The 22,156-nt window shown below is 38.5% G+C and overlaps 1 protein-coding gene across 2 annotated transcripts in view; it reads left to right on the forward strand.

Annotated features, from left to right (window-relative positions):
* Window positions 1-22,156, forward strand: part of CCDC149 (coiled-coil domain containing 149) — a 53,538-nt gene that overhangs the window by 23,586 nt on the left and 7,796 nt on the right. For both annotated transcript variants that reach the window (XM_085322687.1, XM_085322686.1), the window contains exons 5-11: window positions 2,505-2,621; window positions 4,396-4,568; window positions 6,045-6,117; window positions 7,441-7,525; window positions 8,757-8,901; window positions 15,219-15,295; window positions 20,873-20,980. In XM_085322687.1, the coding sequence (XP_085178813.1) occupies window positions 2,505-2,621; window positions 4,396-4,568; window positions 6,045-6,117; window positions 7,441-7,525; window positions 8,757-8,901; window positions 15,219-15,295; window positions 20,873-20,980 (778 nt within the window). The remainder of the gene's footprint in view (window positions 1-2,504; window positions 2,622-4,395; window positions 4,569-6,044; window positions 6,118-7,440; window positions 7,526-8,756; window positions 8,902-15,218; window positions 15,296-20,872; window positions 20,981-22,156) is intronic.

Here is a 22,156-nt window from a genome sequence, read left to right on the forward strand (position 1 = left end):
TTACTGTCTTCTGTGAGCAGCATACTGCCTGTGCTTGTTTCCCATTTCCTTCTGCATGTGTGTTGGYAATCAAGCACTTGAAACTCTTTGGTGTGGGCATTGTCTCCGGTCTCCCAGCCTGCGCAACAGCTATCCCCGCGGAGCCGGTCTGGGGCGTTCTGAAAAAGAAAGGCTACAGTATTTAAATACTGTAAACTAGTGGTTAGCTGCACTGATTGCTTTTACTAACAATATACTGGTTCTTGACAAACGGGAGCTATCTGTGGTAAAGCACAGATACTGCAGATCTGTGCCGCTGCGAATGCGCAGGGTGGCATTGATCGCTGCTGCCGCTGCCGCGTGCCGTCAAGTGGCTCTTCCCTCGGTGAATCCGGAATAGCAGGAATAAAAATATGGCAGCCAGAGGGCAGGTACATAAAAGTTATCATAAAGCACTAAAATATGAAATAAGCCCTTACCCCTGWGGTGTAACACTTAGTGTCTCTTTGGGTCACAGCGTTTTAAGGGAAGAATTTTATAGCAGGTGGTGCTGCCTCCTGAGACGCTCGCAGTGCAGAATTAAAGGACTTGGCCTGTTCTGCCCTGTCAACTCGCTGATTGGCCAACTGTCTGGAAGAAGCACTCTGCTGTTTTGTGGATTGGCAGTTTATTTTATGTGTGTTTGTAATGTTTCTTTTACTGGCTGAATTTGGATTTCTGAAGCATTCTTTCCCTAAGACTTCATTCATTGTTTCCCTTCAAACTTATTAGTAAATAAAGAGCCTGCCTTTTATTGGCAGCCTGTTTGACCTTGCGAGTAATAATTGCTTGCAGATATAATTGCATCTTACGCCTCAGCCCCTCCGGGCTGGAGGAGGGTTGGTCATGGGGTGAGTCACTGTGCTGATGCAGTTCCCAGCCTGATGCTGTGTTACAGAGAAGTTCTGCCCTGCTGCAGGCCCCGCCGGCCTCCGTAAAGGCTGATTTTTTTTTTTTCCCCTCCTGTTCCGTGTTTTCTGACCAAGCCTGTGTCTTTATTATTACCTTTGTTTCTTGTTGCTCTTCTCACTGAACACAGAGAGAGATTCTGGAAATACGAATTAATCATGTTATCATGCCTTTTCCTCATCAGCTTTTTTAGCATTTAAAAAAAAAAATACCCCATAGCTATGAAATCATTTCAGAATTTGCTAGTTGCTGTTTTGGCTTACTAGTTTGTTCTTTGTTTTGATGAAGTGTTYAGGAATTATATCTTCTATGACCCATTCAGCTATACTGACTGTGCAGTAGTTTGTACTTTCCCTATGGGCGGAGGGTTATGTAGTTTGCCAAACATAGTTACTTTTGGGGCCCCTGCTTTCCCTTAGCAAGTGAACTGCTTATCAGAACAAGTTGTACTAGGTTCACTGAGTTGCACTGGACCTGAGCTGAAATAAATGGGAAGGATCATTCTGGTAGTCTGTCTTGTATCAGCAGGATTTTAATTGGCACATTGCAGCCATGGTGACTGGCACCCCATAAATACCAAAGATAGATTTTAATGTACAGTCTTTCTCTTTCAGAAGATTGATTTTTTTCTAACTCCACAATGTAATAATGCACATTAATTTCTTGGTGCAGCTGAAAATGTGGGGAAAGTCAGGAGGGTTATCACAGCAGGTTTCTCTAGCCCCTTGGAGCTCCTACAAATTAGGCCATAGGGRGGCAACACTTTTGCCTAGTTGTACAAAGTATGAACAACTGTAAATGCTGCATGCTGTTATTTTATTCCTTCATAATTCTTGAAAGATAATCCTTATGGTAGTTGCTATTCAACTCAGATACTGTGTATGACTGACTGAAATTAAGTCAGACTGTTTTCAACAGGCACRGAGTTGATGAGTTCATTAACTGTTTGTAGATTTTGGCCAAGTCCTATGTTGCTGATGCGTCTTTTGGTTTTTAATGTGAATTAACTTTTGTGAGTAATCAAAAAATAATGCACAGACAAATATATCAACAGCTGTTTATGCTAYTTGTGCACTGAGGTATTGCAGTGGGATTTTGTTAAGTAGTGTAGCAAAGGTGAAGCAGAGCAAGCCACTTTGTGACTTTTTTTTTTTTTTTTTGGTAACCTATCTAGGAAAAGATAAGTGCCTGTTTTCTGCTGTAAGCAATTTTAAGGCCTGTGTATGAAAATGGCTGCCTGAGAAGTCTTCAATCTGACCAGAATTAATTCCTGTCACTTTTAAAAACATTGACCACACTTCTGTGTTTCCTTGAGCTTTCATCATTTGTATACTCTGGTGATGAGTATTGCAGAGTCTAATGCAGATCCTGCTGATGCTCTGGGGGTTTGACTGGAATTTTTCACTGACAACAGCACTGAGCCCTCAGCTCAGAAAATTTCCTCTGGTTTAAATAATATAAGCTTTCTGGCTTGGAAGAGATGACATCTGTGACAGCTTTACTCTTTCTAATGCAGATGTGCACTAATGCTATAGCCTGAGTTTTCTTGCTTATGGAGTCTGTCTTTGTAATTGCAGCTCCTTCGAATGACAATAGCAAAGCAAAGACTTGGAGATGAAGAAGTTGGGGCTCGCCACTTTGCAGCACATGAGCGTGAAGACCTTGTTCAACAGCTGGAGAAAGCTCGAGAACAAGTAATAACTGCATGGGTGTATACTGTGGTTGTTTACAGAGCAGATGTGGTAGCAAGTGAACAATTGCTTCTGTTGTATTTGGATGACTAGTAGCTGGTTATCGACACAAATATTGGTGAGGGYGCTGGGATTTTTACTGAAGTGGTTCTTACTGTGCACTAACTTGAACATGCATACATGATTATAGTGAGTTACCTCACCTCAGAAATTCTTCCTCCTCTAGATTATCCATTCTCCCCCTTTTATAATGCATAGCAACACCTGGTGACAAATCAGTATTATCAACAGAAGAGATTTCGTAGTGAAAGCTGTTACAAGTGTGGTATTCAACACAGTATAATATCTTAAATACATTCCCTGGATCAAATTTCCTGTAGAAGTGTGAATTTTCCCTCCTCTTCCTCCTGCCTCTTCACCATTCTTTCCCCTCATTTAAAAGTTTCTTGCATTAGACCTCTTTTCCCTCCCTCAGGGCTGTATTAATGTTATGTACCGTGTACTACCCAATCTGTCAGACTCTTTCCTGGATATTGATGTATAGCTTTCTGGAGGGTTTGGAGGGTTTGTATTTTCTGTTATTTCCACACTCATTCCTACCAGTGTCAGTTCCATCCTGAATAAGCCATTTGGTGAGTCAGGACGAGGTGCTTATTTCTGGTTCTTCAAAGTACAACAGGCCTGTTTGCTGTATTTGCTGTTCTTCTGATAAGATTCTTTCTCTGATATCTCCGTTCCTGAGTTCTTTTCTCTCCTTCATCTCTTGGCCTCTTTTCGCTTTCTTTTGTTACCTTCTTGGGTTTATCAGTGTTGTCTGACACAGCGATGAAGACTTCTCATCTTATTGTAGACTTCTTTCACATTCAGTTTTCTCTCCTTGAAAGATAGAGGCACTTTGTCCTTGCATATCTTTTGTACTGAACTTTTTTACCTGTTTACTTAATAGTGAAGTTCACCCTATCGATTCTATCTTGGCTTACTGTGTTCTTTTCTCAGTTCCTTTTCTTATTCTATGGAACTTTGTTGCTGAAAAACCCATGATTAGTACAACCTCTTCCTTACAGACTTTCTTTTTCTCTTTAGCCTCCAAATTTGCCAATTTCTAATTCAGTTGAGTTCATTTCTGGATCCTAGAAGTTATATGCTAAAAACAGCTTAGTGTGTTTGTAGGAGAATATATGAATTAAGCTTCTTTTTGCTGTTATATTTTAGTCATTTTCTAGAAATGTTATTTAATTTCAGWTTAATGAAATAACAGCAAAATTGAGGAAATACAATTTTAAAAGAATATTGTTGCAAGTGGGATCAAAACAAAATGGCAACCATTGGGATTTTTCTTTTCTTCCTTGTCAATAAAATCTAAGAGGTGAATATGGGGCAGCGGGAGGATGGTAATACAGGTAAGTGAATATTCAAGTCAGTAGTTACAGAAGCACTGTAATAAAGCTATGATCAGAGCTTTTCTTACTGTATTATCAGCAGTACCACTTAGGACAATAATTACATTGTAAGTGTACTTAGTGAATATATTTTGGATACAACATATTCTGATTTCTTCTGATTTCTTCTCCAGAGCTTTAAGGATATTTTAATCTTGCTTGTCTTTTATGAATTGCTAGTGAGCTTTTGCAGAATGGAGATTGTGAGCTTTGGAACCAGTTTTGACCCTCCAAAAATCAATCCTGTTGTGAAGTACTTGCTGCTGTTTTCAGGTTAAGCACTATGTAGTCTTTAGTTTAAACTTCAAAACAGTAATATGGTTCTCCTTCCTTCTCAGATCGAGACTCTGAGACATGATCTTCAATCTGCACTGGATGAGTTGGAGGATGTGAAAGAAGAACGTTCTTTTTACCAAGATAAGGGTGACAGGCTGAACCGAGAACTTAATCATGTCTTAGGAGGGCATGAAAACCGTATCATTGACATAGATGCTTTGTGTATGGAGAACAGGTGAGTACATGGCAGACCTTACTGTTCCCCTAGAATAAGTAGTGTATTGCTTCAACTGGAGCTTCAGGAAATTGAGCACAAAAAAACKTTAAAGAAAATACATCCAGGAGTATAAGTTAAGAGATTTTTTTAATTCCTTTGATGTGTTTTGTTCTACTATAGCTAATCATCAAATAATACTGAGAAAGTTATGCTGCAGGAAATTATTAGGGCTTTATTTGGCTACAGAGGTGTCAGTGGTATTCCCAAATATAGATAAATAAGGAGAAGCAAGAAAAGTACAGACCTCTTCATTCTCATCACTGTATGACATCAAAAGCAAGAACATTAAAAATTACTGTCTTCTGAAACTCATAGTGAGCTATAAGGGGCTAATCTTGAACTGGAAGCAGGGACTTTGAGTACCCTGAGTTAACRGTTTTGGATAAACTTCACCACCACAGGGGGAGCTTGTCAACATGGGGTGATTTGCCAGCACTGTGCTGGTGAAATCCACCAAGTAGATGCACCTTAATATTTTTGTCACTTCCTTGGAAAAGAACGTTTTTTATGGTCTTTGCTGGGACAGCAAAGAAGAGTCACTGGCCACAACAGGTCCTCCCCTAATGTCAACAATTGCCTTAAAGTTTAATAGAGCTTGTAAGACACTGTTCATTTACAAAGACTTAGACTTGAAGTAGGAAAGTGTAATGCCAGAGGTATTACTTCCTCCCAGCAACTCCAGATTTGCTTCCTATTTTGCATGGCTTGCAGAGTTCTGTATCAATTTAATTCACTCCCCAATCCCACCCAAGATATTGCTGTGACTTTTTTTTCTCCAAAACAGTTAAATTGGCACAAACCCTGATACAGCTGCTATACATGAAAAGGGGTGTTATATACACCCTTTATGCATGAAAAAAGATGCTTTTCTGTATGGAAATACTTGCTTAGTCCAAGTGGATAAACTCCATAAGGAGAAACTCTTCTGTTTTAGTTRCTTACTTACCACTTTTCAACCATACTGTTAAATTTCCTACTTTGTGATTGCTAATGAGACACACTGTGTAAGTGATTTATGTTGCAGCTGAAAAGCTCTGCTTAGCCAAGTCTTGTGTTGACAGGTATACAAATCTTCAAGTGTCCATCTCACAAACCTTCAAGTACAGCGGACACAAGTAAATGCTTCCTGACTAAATACTTCCTGTAGACATAAGTAGATCCTTCCAGCTCCCCTCCGCAAGAACCAGAGGATGAAAATAAATTGGTTTTGCAGCACRTTTAACAAATCTAACACAAGGACAGCCTACTTTTCTGGTGCTATTTGTTTGCCTACTTAAACTTTTACAGGGTTAAGAATAATAAGATTTTGTTACTTTATACCTCAGAAAACCATAGAAGGAATTCTGTCTGAGGTTCAAAAACAGGAGATGCCAAATAGTAAAGAGCCGCAATAACACTTCACTGTTAAATGGTGTAAATTATTGTTGTTTTCAGGTATCTTCAGGAGAGATTAAAGCAACTTCAAGAGGAAATCAACCTCCTTAAGTCTAATATTACTAAATACAAGGTAGAGTTCTCTAATTGTACCATCTGAACTGTGCTCCATTATTCACAGAGGTTACTATTCAGTCTCATGTTTATATGCATTTAAAGAACAAAATAGTGTCTTTGGAGAAAATTACATCATTAACATTTTGATAATATTAGTACCTATACATATTATATGCCAAATAATCTTCCTTGTAGGCTTCTCAGCCAATGTAGTACCAAGTGATACCTTTAGGAATGTCTTGAAAAGTGAATGAAACACCTTTCCTAAATTCTTTGGCTCCTGCTGGGGAGCCTCCCAGTCTGCTGGTAAGTGAAAGGTAGGGGGGTCATGCAGCATGTGATGAATAAGTATAGCTGTGTTTCTGTCACAAGTAGTTCTGTCTCCCTGCTCCCTGAAAGMACTATTTCTTGATGTATCTTAATGATTGCTAAGTCTTTATTATTCCTCCTTTTCTGGGATAGGATATATGCTGTTTTGCATCAAATCTTCAGGAATGAGCCCTGAGGGCAAAATATTCTTGCTCTTTTCTGAAGAAAAGCAGCCTGTTTTTGTCTCCTTGTGATTTTGGGGTGTTGGAGGGTATGGCTGCTTGTCAGGGCATGGGAAAGGTTGTCTTAGTCAGTAGGACTTCATAACTAGTTAGATCACTGTGAAGCAGTCACAGCACTAATTGCTTTTCATGCATGAGCAAAGATCTTTAAAGTATTGCCAACTTCATTTCAATGTCTATTTACTCTTATGACTTGAGTCTCTCAGAGTGTGAGTTAGCAGTTTATATGAGAATTGCGAATCGCAGTGGTCTCTTGGGTTTCACAGAACTGTAAAGGTTTTTGAACAACTGGGCTTTTGTAGCAGGATCGTGATTCTGCTGCAGACTCTTAAAAGTCAGTATTTGCTACAGAAACAGCTTCCAGAAGCTATATTTGGTAGAGGGAGTTTGTTTGGGTTTTCCTTCTGAAGCCTATCCAAAGAAATGTTGGGGGAAGTTTGATTTCATTCCCAGATGACATTCTCCACAGGATATTGCGACATCCTCACTGGCACTCATCAGTTTATTCAGAAATAGGCAAACTTTAAAAATGCATGAGGGGTGGAGGAGGAGTGGGAGGGAGTACAATAAAGTCATTGTAATGAGACAGAATGAGTCTTTTAACATTTCAAAGACTGTTTTGGCTAGAGAATCTAATATTCTAGAAGGATCACATCCCTAAAGAATACTATGGGTGTAGCTTCAGGCCCTGTGGGGAAGTTTTGAGACCAAAATCAAAGTATCAGATCCTAATGAAAGGATTTGRGGCTATTGTTTTTCTAAAAATATAATATTTATTGTTTCCTTAGAATGCGCTAGAAAGACGAAAAAATTCAAAGGCTCAGAGTAGATCCAGTAGCAGTGCTCTGACTGGAGTCCTTTCTGCAAAGCAAGGTATTACATAGATGCAGCATGGTGTCGCATATCTTACTAAGTTCCTCCTATCTTACCCTTGATTTCTATTACTTTTCCTCACCAACCAAACCAAAATCTTTCTTCTCTTTCACATTTACTACCACATGCTAATTTTCTGTCCTTTTCTCAGTGGACTTGATGATATAAAATTTCCCTATTAATAACCGGTTCTCCTTTTGTTACTCTTTTGCCGTTCATTCTCACCCTAGTCAATTGCTTCAAGTCTGTTTTTTCTTATCTCTAAGCCCCTCTGTAACTTTGACCCTGACAAATCACTTATTTATTCATCTCTTAGCTCTACTACCAATGATAGTCCCAATGCATATTCCAGTAAAAATAGACTGGGGCAGGAGAAAGGTGCTAAGTTGGATTTTTTGTTCCTGTTCTTCATGAGAAGGGAAACAGAGTAATCTCTTTTTTTTTTCTCCTCTTCAAATGAAAATTCAAGATTAGAAAAGAAGCAAAAATCAGAATATTAGAGAAAATTCTTCTGTGTGCCACGCAGTCTCTTACACCCTGCTGTTTTCTCTTTCTTCATGTGTAGGTACATTCACATATACAAATGCACATGAGATCAGTAGTGTTTGTCATGCTGGACTGAAACTCAGTTTTCTGGTTTTGATTCCTTGTGTCCTCTTCTCTGTTTACTTGCATACATATATATAAAGAGAAGAGGCCAGATTCTACTTACAGAAGTTAGTGATACTAGTGAACTTACTGATGTGGTTGAGAAGTTAACATACTCTAAGTTGCAGAGGAAGAATTCATGGGTGACTGTATTTTCACATCAATCTGAAATAACCTGAAGCTTGTAATAATTCTAAAAAGTAATATAAAAGTTGCCTTATGGGTTTGTGTTTTAATGTAGAAGAGAGAAACACCCCACTTTAACCATCTGTGTGCCTCAGTGGCATAGAAGAATGAGTTTGTTCCTGCGGAACAAAAATTACTTTTCTAAAAGCAAAATTAAGTTAGCAGAAAATGTGCCTGCCTATACTTGTCCTCGCAATTGCTCTGGAATAATAATCAGCTCAAAAAGCTCAAAATGCCAGTTSGGTCTTACCTTTCTGGACTTTGTTTTTGTTTGTTAATTGAAGGAAAATCTTTATTCATTTAAGTGATGAGAATAGTTCTTTAATGCTAAATAAATGTTTGTGTCACATCTCTACACATGAGAAGCCAAAACTCATTTGTGTTTTTAACGTTACAGTCCAAGAATTGTTGTCAGAGGATCAAGGATGTAGCCTGCCAGCCACACCACAATCCATTTCAGATCTCAAATCGCTGGCCACTGCATTGCTGGAGACTATCCACGAGAAAAACATGATCATACAACACCAAAGGCAAACCAACAAGTAGGTTGCATGGCTTCCAAATACGGGWGAATTTACCAAACTCTGAAAAAAATCATAATTTCGCAGAAGTTTTAGGGAAATGGGAAGGAAGGTCTGTTTTCTGGAAGATCCATTGTCATTGTTAACAATTGAGCTGTTTCATTTTGAGAACAAAAAGATCAGCTGTGTGTTTAGAGAAAAATTACATTTTAAAAACAAAATCTGGGATTTGCAGTGTAGTACATCAGCCTCTGCTAGAAAAGGATTAGGTGACTGCTCAGATTGAAAACAAACCATAGGAAACCGTTTTGATTCTAATAATGCAGAGGGAGTTCTAGCAGAGAGTCTGTAGGGAGGACTGAAGGAAAGGTGCCAAGAGGAAGGACTCCCTTGAACTGGAGGAAAAGGTAGCTGTTGAATTTACAGCTAATGTAAGAATTTGCTRAAGAACATTGGTGGGAACAGTAAATGTTGCACCTAGGAATCTGGAAAGACTGAACGTAACATTTAACAGAAGCTAGGAGGCTATGGGTCATACAACTGATAGCTGTTGCTTCTATAGGTACTTCGCCAAAAGTTTTGGGAGATAAATACAGCTGGATTGCAACTGCATGATTTCTTAAAATCTGAACTTTCAAGAAGGAGAATTTGTTTACTCTTAACTGTTCTACTAATCAGTAGAATTCTTTGTATCCTGCACAGCACCTATCATGGCAGAATGTAATCATTTTTGACACATTTTCTGATACTCTGATATTATTGTCCTTATGTAATATATGAAAATCAGAGCTAGGAAGTGTTCCTTGATTTTATGCTCATTTTTTTTGCAACACTGAGTCACCACTGTTAATCAGAGGTTATTCAGGCTTCTCAAAGGCACATCAGGACCAGATGCCAGAAACAGGCAGGCATCTTTCATGGAAGGAAGGAGTACTACTGAAGTAAATTGTATTGCACTAGAATAGATTATTCATTTTGAAAATTGATAACTCTGATACTAGGCAGAATCCATTGCATATTTCTTAGTGATGTGGCAACAGAAGTGGAGGAGCAGTTTATAGCCACTTTTAAATGCTCTTGAGAAAGCAAATGCCTAATCAGCTGAAGGGAGACTAAAGCAGTGAAAATGCATCACTGCTGCATCTAATTGGTGGTAGCTCAGTAACTTCATGTCTGCAAGCATGTCATGGAACAGGACTTCTTTACTCAGCAGTGTTAGTAAAGGAGCCAGCACCCTTTTAAATACATGCTCACTCCCTTATTACTTACTGCTAATGTAACACCTGAAGAAAAACATCTAGAGAATAACTTTTGTTATTCCAGGTTTAATCAATCTTTGCCTTTTACATCCTGATACTGTGCCATTCCTGGTGTTCTAGTTTGCATATTCTTGCCTGTAACTGCAGCAAACATCTTCTTTAGTACTGTGTCTTTTTTTTGATCGCGTGCAATCTCTTACGTTTTTCGAATGTGTCAATGTGATAATGGCTCAACCTTCTGATACCACCCTCTCTGTTTTAAACTATGAGGTACTGGTTTTCTTAAGATAAGCCTTCACAAGGAGGCACAAACTAATATTTTGTGTACAACAGAAAGATCAGCTCATAGAGGGAGGTAATAATCCACCCCTTTCCTGAGTGAGGGATGCTCAGAATTGTGGTGKTGTATTTGTTTTCAGGTGCTTCGGGGGAGAAGGAGAATAATAAATCTTGGGCAAGTTGGGTGAAAATACATCGAAATACTCCTGTGTAGTATGCTTATTCTTTCTATTACTTCTGACTTCAGCTGTATTTTGGAAGCTTTTAAGGAGCTGGGAGGAATGGGATGTACTTCATGTAGAAACATCTGAGATGCAAAAGGGTTACAGTGAGAAAGAAATGCAGGCAGGACATCAGGGAAAAACATTCTTGATTGGAGATGCATGCATTAGTTGTTTGGGACATTTACTTAAAACGTAAAAAGTTACTAGTAAAGACTACTGATTTCTGAAAATGGGGAGGAAACTGCCCTGCTGTTGGAGAATATTAGAGTGAGGTCAGTGCACAGGTAAAGCTGGCAAGTCCATAGAGAACTGGTACTAGTAGAAGAACCACTCTTTTGTTTTGAAGAAGGTGTTCCATTCTAAGTAGGGAAGTTGAGAAGAAAGTAAGGCTACAGAGAAATGTAATGACAAAAGGTTTTACATAAATCAGAAGGTAGGAGTCTTCTCCTTTATCCTTCTGTYCCATTTGCCTGGCTTTCCCTGTGCAAAGAGCATGTTCAGAGGATACCGTTACTCATTCATACTGTTGGGTAAGGAATGTGAGATTCTGTTGGGTAAAGCGTGTGAGCTTTTGGGGTAGTTGTTTCATTTCGGGAAGAAGTTTTACTTCTGTTATTTGATAGATGATTGATCAGCTAGTGATTCTCTTACCAGTAAATGAGAAGCCTCAGACTATATGAACTCATTTGCCTCCAAGCAGTTAACCTGATGAAGTCAAAACTTGCTGCTTGAAGATAGGAATGTGGCTATTTAAGTTTACAATAACAGAATAGTAGATATGATTAACTGATGCTATAACAGGATAATGGTTCTTTTTTCTTTAGTTAGATTAGATTTTGGATGTACTGTAGAAGATGGCTTTCTGCAGTTATGCTGTTGCTAAAACCATCTTCTGCCACTTGCTCTTGGAACATACACACTTTTAYTGACTTTTATTATTGCTGCTTTTCTAAATATGTGGCAAGATAAAGAGAACTGTAGGAATATGTGCCTAGGAATGACTGGCCTAAATCCAGCCTTTAATTTTTTTCAACCCCATGTTTAAGGAAAATAAGTGTTTTCTGAAGAAAAGAGGTCAGTTTCTGTAGGTATCTATAGATATAGGTAGCTACTACTGCTACCTAGTGTAGCAGTACTTAGTACTTAGTACTTAGTACTTAGTACTTAGTGTAGGACACTAAGTAGTGTCCTACATTTTTCCTCACAAACGCATCAGTTTAATTTGAAAATGGAGTCCCTAAATGAATTCTGCATGCAGTAAGGTATTGCAAGATTAAGCAGTTACAGAAAAGTGAAAATAAGCACCTCTGATTCTGCCTAGGAAAATCCTTTCTGGCTTCCACCAGCAGTAAATAGTTTATTATATATTCTATTTTAGTATGATTTGTTCATGAATTTGCCAGCACCCATGCAAGCCAGATGAGTTTAGAAATTGCTCTGCCACTGAGACTTGTTGCACTAATTTTAATGTTTTTAACTTAGTTGAGCTCAATGATGGCCAAAATAACAAAAAGGATTATGTCAATCTGTTGCTGAGTAAATGCTTCTATGTGATGTATAGAACTGGATATGTGGCAGTGACAGGCCCTGTTCACAGACATTTGGGTGATTATGTCTGTGTGATTGTATATGCCTTCTGTAGTAAGATCTGCGTTGAAGGTGAGGTGCACAGATCTCTGGTGCTGTAAATCAGCATTTCTCCCTTGAGCTTATGCCCAGGTGTGTTGGAAGGTATGGAAGAGCTAGGAGGGAGCTCCTAAATTCATCGGGGAGCATTGCCACTCTTATGTGAGCAACAGAAACAACAGATTGCTGTAAAACCTCATCCTGGAGAAAGGTTTAGACTAACTGCCGTGTTGCACTAGACACAGGACTAGATGACAACAGAAATAGTTGTCAGCACCTTTGCCAGTGACATGATCTTTTCTTTTAGCTGAAGGATCTGGTCTGCTGTGGCTAGAGATAGAAAACAGACTAGGGAGTTTGGTGCTATCATCCCATGCAACCTTTTTAAAAATACTTACTGTTACAGGCCAGTACAACTTCTCACAGCACTTACAGAAGTGGCAAATTATTTGGAGGTTCACTGGGGAGAGGAGGAAATGGGACAGACTAAGCTGTGTTCAGGACTACTTGCTTTATTTTCAAAAAATATTTCTGTAAGTACTCACAGGTTTATGTAGGATTAATTTCTACCGTAGCTCTATTCAGATAATGTAGTTTGGAGCAAACTAGAAAGGTACTCATCATTGAAAGTATTTGTCCTGTGCCTAAATGAAAGGACCACAGTTAAGTATTGTCCCCTCTTTCTGAAAGACCTTGCAGCAAAGGTTAAAAAATTGCTCAGTGCCTCTCTTGAGGATCCAGTAAGAATTATCAGAATGCATTTGATCCAAAATTTTGAGAAATAGTATGGTACAACTGATAAATGAACTATAGAATTTTAAGAGAAGCAAGAGAAAAATGGCTTTGCTGTTGTTGATTGAGTAACAAGAGCAGTGACAATGATTTTGAACTTGAGCAGAGGGTTTAGTAGTAGTTCTCTGATACTGCTAGTAGAGAGAGGGCAGTACWTTTTTCTTCTTTTCTGCCCTAGAACTGGTGATGAATTATTASCATGACTGATGAGACAGTTCTGAGGTTTGGCTGGCAAGAATGCTAAACTCAGGACCCTCATTTGTGATGGCAAATCTTTAGCCCCATAGGGTTTGTTTTGTTGACTCTCTTGTTGCGCTAGCACATAGAGACAGAAGTCTTGCATGATCTCTCTTTGTTCCTTGCCCCTCTAAGCAAGGGGCACTGGATATTCTTCAGCTGACCTTTAGTGGGCCCTTCAAGCAGGGATTCATCTCCCTGCATGCAAGGTGGAGCTTCTTGAAAGTTGCCCCCTACCTTTCTCCATGAGCACTGTTCCTTTCTGCTGCTGAGAGAGTGGCCTCTGGATGTCCAGTGGCTGGACACCTCGGAGACTGGGCCATAAATTGGGATATGGAAATAGAATTATTAAGACTGAGTCTCTCATACCRGAAGAAAGTATTTTGAAAGCAAAATCTAGATTCCATCTAATTTGACTGTGATTGGAAAAGACAGTAGTAGATCTATTATAACCTTGGTGGCCTGTTTAATTACTGTGTTTCAAAGGAGGAATAAACATAACTGTTCCCAAATGCTTTCTCTCCTTTTGCTTGTAAACATCATGGGCTGTTTGCCCTTTAATTGTTATAGACCCCTGCACATCTCGATGCTTTCTTTGATATTTATTATAAACTTTCCCTTTCTCTTTTTATATGAAATCTCTCTCTCATCGTAATGTTTTTGTAACCTTTGAATATTGCAGGCTTTTATTCTGTCATTGCAGAGCCCTCATAGTAGAGACAAAATAAAAATATTTTGTCCTTGTTAATCAGTTTTTTCAAGCCCCTTTGATTTTTGCTGCTGTTTTTCTTGTTCTTTACCAATTCTGCCATCTTGTCAGTGATGACAGTCCCAGTATGCTCAAATGTCTGCAGCATAAAACCGTGGGTGGAGAGATTGCTGTGCCGTGTTACACAGCTCTGGTGGGCAGGGAAAGACACTTGCCTTGCTGCGTTGTGATATGCTGCTTCTGAGCATTCAGTTGAAATTTAACTGACTTATCCTGTTACTGTAATTTGATGAGTACAGCTTGCTCTCCATTATCTCGGCCGTGGTGTTTAGGATTGCTGTCTTTTCTACGTTTCTCACTCAATTGAGTATTGTTTGGGATTTGTTTAAAGACTTCTAACTCTAGGAGACTTGGCCTTGCCTGTGAGAGAAACACTTTCAAAAATTCATTGCAAAAAAAAGAGCTTTCTTTGCAAGATAAAAATCATTTGATCCTGGGAGAGAATTAAGACTGAAAGTTAAATCCAGCAGGAGAGCTAACTGCAAATAGTATTTATGTAGGGATCAGATACAAAGGAAGAGATGGCCCAAGACGTGCAGTGAAAACTAAGAGTGGGCGATAAGGGCTGTAAAGTATTTGAAGCTTTTTAGTAGGGAAGAAAGCAAAGTTCAATACTAAAAAGGTTTAGTAGAAAAGCTATTCTTTGCCCTATTAAGCAAGATTAGTGCTGGACAAATCTCTGTGAATAAAACAATAGGCAAAAAGTATGTCTCAAAATTTAAGACTCAGTCAAGATACTGTTTTGTTTTACATACTCTATTTGCGTAGCTTTACCTCCTGATTTCAGCTTGTAGAAAAAATAAAAGTAGCTTGAAAAGGGGATATTTGCAGGTGAGGAAATGGAAATACTGTGAATTGCTATTGGTCTTTTAAGTAGAGCACAGGTCAAATGTCCAGTACATCCTAGATATTTTTTTCTTATCACGGGATACTAGGCAAGCACATTTCCCTTCTCAAAGCTTTGGGGAATGTTATCCATTGCCATTAGTAAAAGGAAAAATATTAATAACTTTACTGCATTAAGTAACACTTCAGGAATTCAACTGCAGTCATTAAGCAATTGGGCTTTGGTTAGATCACTATAATGAGAAATCTCATCTCAGCTAAATATTCCTCGGTGTTTTGTTTGTTTCTTTCTTTTTTTCTTCAAAGAATTCTAGGTAATCGAGTGTCAGAACTAGAAAAGAAGTTAAGAACTTTGGAAATTGCTGGCTTGTGGAGTCTTCCAGGTTAGTAGAAATTCACAAGAACAGCTTTCATTACTTAGTTTTCAAGGGTATATTTGCTTTTAAGAAAAGCTTAGCTATAATTCTTTTTAATGACAGTGATTTTGCAAATGTGATGTTCAGCACATTTGCAAAATTAGAAACCTTTAATAAATGTTAAATTCAAACCAAAAATCACTAGACTCCTAAGACTGATTGATTTCAAAGATGTATACTGCATAGTTTGAAGGCAAAAAAAATGAACTGTTTTATTTTTAGTGGTTGTATAAAATGATACACTCAGGATATTAGCTATTATCTTTTTCAATAAATTTTATGTATTAATTTTGTACTTTCTGTAATTTGCATAGGGTTTATTGCTGTATTTTTGCATATTTTTCTGTAGAATCATAAACTCTGAGAAATTGTAAATGTAAAAGATCTTAAATTTTCTAGTCTGTCTCTCTAGAGCAGGATTATTTGTGGTAGCATCTTATTAAATTTTCCATTTGGTTTTAAATTACTCAAGCAATGGGAGATTAATCTGTTTTCTAATAGACCTTGCTAGTAGGAAAATGTGCAATATTTAATTTACATTTATTTTTTGCTTCTTTTTCTCCCATTATACCTAATTTTATCTCCTTCAACCGCTGTAAATTATTCGTCTCCATTGTTGATGTTTGCACCATTAGGCGTTTTTGTTTACAGTTTTCAGTTGCTACAGTTTTCACCAGTRCTATTGGTGGGGGACCTAGTGGGCTTTAGGCTTCCAGTTTTTAGACTRTCTGTTATTTAGTGCTAAATTTTCCATGCAGAAGAAAGCATTTCACAAAGCTGTAGAGACCTTGTGACAAACCTATGCTGTTCAGCTTTTTGGACTGATAGGGTGTATTTCCACGTTAGCTTGTCTGCTGTATGCCTTTCTGAAGTTTCACCTTTCTGAAGTTGGTTCTCTCTGTCACTGATACTTCCCAGAACTGAAGGTCACAAATTTGTTCCCATGTAGTGCACTTCAGTTAGTCACCTAATGTATATAGTATGATGAGTGCATTTGTCCCTTACCACCTTTCCGAAATGCAGGTGAAATATTTGTCTAGACTCTGCCAATGCAGTTTGTACATTAGTACAAGTATGTATCATCAACTTAACAGTTTAACGTACTATTTCAGAGATAGTGTTCCATTCATATACTAATAAGTGCAATGTTTCTAATCTTTGCAAAATGTATTTAAAAGAATATGTGGAAAAATGGGAATTTCTTATTCCATTGGTGGTCTATTTAAGTAAGACATCAAATTAATATTTATACAATAACAACTGTTTTTTTCCTTCCTTTCTTTTGCTGCCTGAAGGCCTGAGCTACAGTGTCTCAGTGGGATTTGGGAGTAGGTTCTGCTTGACATGTATATTTTTAGTAACTGCTTTTAGCAGTACGTTAAATATTGTCACTGCATGTAAATAAATGGAAATGTTATCTGAACATTTTTACATCTGTCAGATTAAGATGCTCAATTCAGTGAGTTAGATGACCACCAGGGAAATAGAGGCTGTTGTACAAGACAATTCCTTTAACTTGAGGAAAACTGTGGCAAAGGATTATCTTGAATAGTTGTAATGGAATTTTACACTGAATTGCAAGTTCTGTTGAGCACCCAGATTTGTTGGTTGATTTACTGCTTCCCTATTAAATCAAGAGTGTATTTTTGTTTCCAAGTGCAATCTGGTCCCAAGGTGGTCACAAAGAGTCTTGCAACACCTGGTGGGTCACTAGTTTACAGAGCATTGAAACCTTCTGCTCCATAAAACAGCAGCATGTAACAAATAATGTGGAAACTATCATAATGGACTCTGCAGCTGAGCCTTGGCTTAGATGAGAGGCAGAACATGAAAAGTATCTCATCTAGTCAGCCTTGAGTCCAGAAAGAAAAATACCATTTGGTTGTGAGTTGAACTTTTTCTTACTGGAAAAACATACATATGACGGCTAATGTTTGATCCACCACTAAAAGAGGTGCACATTATAAATTGGAGGTTCTTTATGTGAAGCTAATGTTTCCTCTTCGGCATCATTGTACATATATCATTTACAACATCCACCATCACCATGATACTGATATGTTCCACGTACTTAAAAATGGTGTTAATAAACTTTGCCCTACTGAAGAAAGCTTAATTGCTTCTATTTTTTTTTGTTAGGTAGCTTATTTGTCAYCTGCTTTATGTGCAACACAGGAATGAACTGTGGGGAAACAAATCAAGAGAAACTGCATATTTTGTTTTTGAAATGGTGAAAGTGGTAGCATAAGTTCAGTTTCTGCAAAAGTTCTGCCTATCACAGACTTCAGCTTCCCATGTTTGGAAAATGAGCTTTAACTGAACCAATCTCTTGTGAGATTCATTGTGAAAAGAGAGAAAGCATAGGCATAGATTTGTTTCTAGTTTTCTTTTTATGAGCCCACTTGTGTTGAGAAGGAAGCAAAGAATGTGATGTTCACAGAAACATTTCATTATTTGCTTTGTCTGAGGTACGTTGCAGCTGGTTCACTTAGGCACRCGTGATATGTTAAGCATATTCAGTAATAATATATAGTAAAGGCCAGTTTATTTCCTCTCCAGATTTGATGCTCAGATAAGCAAGCCTGTTTTATTTCAAGTCATCATTTCCTGAAAATGATAGAATCACAGAATCAGTAAGGTTGGAAGGGACCTCTGGAGATCATCTAGTCCAACCTCGCTGCTCAGCAGGGTCACCTAGAGCAYGGTAGACAGGGTTGCATCCAGGCGGGCCTTGAATTTCTCCAGAGRAGGAGACTCCACAACCTCTCTGGGCAACCTGGTCCAGTGCTCCGTCACTCTCACAGGGAAGAAGTGCCCCCTCATGTTCAGGCGGAACTTCTTGTGCTTCAATTTCTGCCCATCATCTCTTGTCCTGTCACACGGGGCAACTGAAAAGAGTTTGTCCCTGTCCCCTTGACACCCTCCCTTCAGGTACTTGTACACATTGATMAGATCCCCCCTCWGTCTTCTCTTCCCCAGGCTGAAGAGGCCCAGCTCTCGCAGCCGTTCCTCATAGGGCAGRTGCYCCAGCCCTTTGATCATCCTTGTAGCCCTACRCTGGACTCTCCAGTATCTCCATGTCTCTCTTGTCCTGGGGAGCCCAGAACTGGACACAATACTCGAGATGAATCACGGATTTCCAGTGAAAAAGCCTAAGAAAAAATTATGCATGACTTAGCCCTTTTCTTTCTAGTTCATAGGAGTGTTCCAGTACTCCTCCTTGCTCCGCAATAATCAGCATGGAGCAGCATTCATTGGCTCAGCACTGTTGTGGATATAACCAGTTACAGTTGTGTAGGGTTGTTTAAATGGAAAAGAGGATGTAAAAGGATCCCCAAGATTGGGAATCCTGTGGAGAAGTTTGCTTGTCCTGGAGAAGGAAGCAAATTACTGAATTTACTACTGTTGAAGACTTACTTGTCTGCCTATTTTGAGATCTGCATGGTAATCACTAAAGCCCTTGAGAAATTCGTTGAGTAGAGGAACTCTGCATAAAGCTATATAAGTTATAATATTCAATTTATGCAGCAGCTAATTGAAATTTCCTGTGTGTAGTCCAACTTCAGGTCATGATTCCCAGGATACAGGTCAGCAATAGGCGTGTTCCTCTTTCATGAAATGATGTGAATTGTGTTAATAAACAAATATGAATTCAACTCCATAGCTGTTGTTTAGATGTGTGGATACTGAGCTTAGCTCTGTTTTCTGTAACCATAGAAAAATGTGAAAGTGAATGTATTTACTGTGTAAATGTTGGCTGGAAGTGAACAAGTTTCTTTTTTGAAGCTTGTCTTGGAAACATCAAGGATTCCAGCTCAGGCTTTACTTTATTATTCTGCCAAAAAGCACCTTTAAAAATTCATTATTCGGATTAATCTTTTGGAATCTTGTTCTGTTGGGTTTTACTGGATCTTTTGGATACATATGGACTACATATATGAATATCTACTGGATATTTTCGTATCACTAGTTCCTGTTTTATTTAGTTGTCCTTCCAAAACAAAATTTCTTCACTGCCACAGGAAAGTTCCAGGTGCTTTTGCCTTTTGAAATGGCAATTTGGTTTGTTTTGCCTAGTTTTCATTTTTAATTAATTTATCTTACATTGTGAATTCTTTTATTCCACTTTATTCTTTGCTAGGTGATCTTACAGCGCTGTTATTTGCTGTAGCGAAGGCAAAATGCTGATGCATCCTTGACAGTGGGATCAAAACTTCATGAATTCAATGTTTCTAAAGCATTAAGTGCATTCTCACTGTTGCAGTCTCTATCCAATTGTTAAGAATATTTTGAAAAGTCCATAATAGCTTCAGTATCAAGGTATTTACAGCCTCTGTTTTCAAAAATAGTTAGAGATTGGGACAGTCCACCTGGACTCCATGAGAGGAGCTTGACTTTCGTTGCTTCACAGAAGGTACCAGAGCTTTCCCAAAGCTGGATTTATTCAGGATATCTCCTGACCTGGTGCTCTTTTGAAAGTCTTTGTCTCAAATGGGTGATTAGATTTAGGATGTTGGCTTAAGGGTAACGTACAAACAGATTTAGAGGGGAAAATGATTGTAACATAAATGTCCAGTCTTATGGAGATAAATAGAGCAGGAGCTTGCCACCTTTGCAGCCATAACCTAGCAGCTGGCAGTGCTCTGGAGGCCATGCAAATGCCATGGTTAGCTGATCTTGCAGATTTCCTGCCATTTCCCCACTAGGTTTAAGGTAGTGTCAGTCACTAAAAGACCTGAGGATCCCGAATAATGGAGGATTTTCTAAAGGATCTGCAGGTGTTGCTTTCTGTACTGCTAAAACATGTAAAGGCTAGGCATCCACAGCAGAGTCCTTATCTGAAGAGTTTCTTGCACAATTTTCTCCACAAAAGAGCTGGAAAGTTGCCCTTTTCCATTTGGCTTGAAACAGAAATGCTCAGAAATGCTTTGGGAATTTTCAGATCAGAATCCCTCCTGTTCCCGGGCAATGTATGTGTGCTTGCTCCCTCGGTTCTAGCCTGCCTCTTAGTTATGCGAAGCTTTTTGCTTACTTACTTTTTTTAAAGGGGACGTTGTAGGATAATATGTGTATGGGACTGTAGTGCCAAACTGCATTCGTGATGTGAACAGGTGCATCACTGAGGCAGGAGAGTACAGAGTTGGTGCTGAATGACGACGTGCAAATGATCCACGTGTTAGTGTAAATCCTTACCTAAAAATACTTCTTATAAAACTTCTGGTATGATCAGATGATTAATATGCTGAATTGTATGGCTAATAGAATTTGCWGAATGCAGCATCTGGTCCTCTTTCAAAGTTTGTTCTTTACCCAGTAGCGTGGGTAGAAACATGCCTTTTCTATGTTTGACTTGCATATTTCAGCTGCAGTAAGGGGGGGGGGGAGGAGGTTCCCATACTGTGGAAGGATCATTTGAGATGCTTTTCCTGTTCTGTACTTTTCTATAACATTGGCGGGGGGGGGGAGTAGAATCTGCTTGAATATCATGAGTGAACAATGAATGCAGTTGGCAAATTAGTTGTTCTAACATTTTCTTTGTTTCAGGTGGAAAGGATACTATAACATTCACTGATCCAACCTTGCCTGTTATACAACGGTCTAGGTCACCGTTGTTAGCATTTACGGACAAGCTGCAGCAAACTGAAGTACGAGGTGAGCACCGGCAACGTAAGGAAAATGATGAGAGTTGAGCACTCATTTCTTTCCAAATAGAAAGTAATAAATTTTCATGCTGTAGTAGCAGAAGGTAAAGTTTCACTGGTGGCAGAGATTGAATAAATCACCCCACAAGTAAAATGGATAGATGGTCCCAATACAAATAGCAGAGATACCACTGAAAAATGACTGTTGAATAGATTACACAGTGCTAGATATCTGATCTTACACCTTAAAGAATTTTCATGCCAGATAACTCRATACTATGAGAAGTTATTCATGCCATCTGTGCTACAGTTAACTGCCTCCTGCTTTTTTTCACCTCTGTTAAAATGCACAGTAGGAAAGCAGTCAGTAGAACTGGCTTAGCGCTTTCCTGTGTTATACCTGATATCTACATGAAAGGCTTCCTGATTGCACCTGATAAATTGAGATACTCCACTCCTTTCTCCAGAGAAATTGACTTTTCCTTTATAGTCTTCAATGTGTTTTCTTTAAACCCGTCCCCAAAAGTGAGCTTTAACATCTTCTTTCCAAAGTCAAGCTTAACTTCTGTTGACAGTAGCAAAAAAATAGTATTCTATACATAACCTTAATTTTCTCCTTAGTTTTTCATAATGGATGAAATATGGATTATTATGCTTGCCTATCAGCATTTGGATAAGCTCTTTAATGGGCATAAGGTTTTGGTAGGCTTAGATCTTACTCAGCATGGTTATGAAACATCATAAACAATTTATTTGTTAGTCCTGAAACTAAATAGATTGTAGCTTAATTTTGACTTTATTATCCATATCATCATCTGATAATACTTGACAGCCAGACTGATCATTTTTATAATCTTGATCAGCTGATCTTTTGGTTAAAAATAAGAAATGAAACTATAGTGAATAGTTCTCCAGTGAGTAATAATAACTCATGAATATTCATCTTTTATGCCTGCTAAATCATTGATCTTTACTTAAATCTGCAGTTACTGAAAATATTTGCTTGATGGCATTATGCTCTTTACGTATTTGACCTAGGTTAGTATTACAGTTTTGGTTAAAGCTGCCTGTCAAATCTCATCAGACTTTTTTCTGTTGCTCTCCAACACTGCCAAACTCAAACTTCAGGTGTGGGCTGAAGCTGAAGCTGTGTTTTCTACTTCAGCTGTTTCTTTTTTTTTTTTTT

Source organism: Rhea americana, unplaced genomic scaffold (assembly GCF_003343005.1).
Source record: "Rhea americana isolate MKP2758 unplaced genomic scaffold, rheAme1 scaffold_8, whole genome shotgun sequence".
Lineage (NCBI taxonomy): Eukaryota > Metazoa > Chordata > Aves > Rheiformes > Rheidae > Rhea > Rhea americana.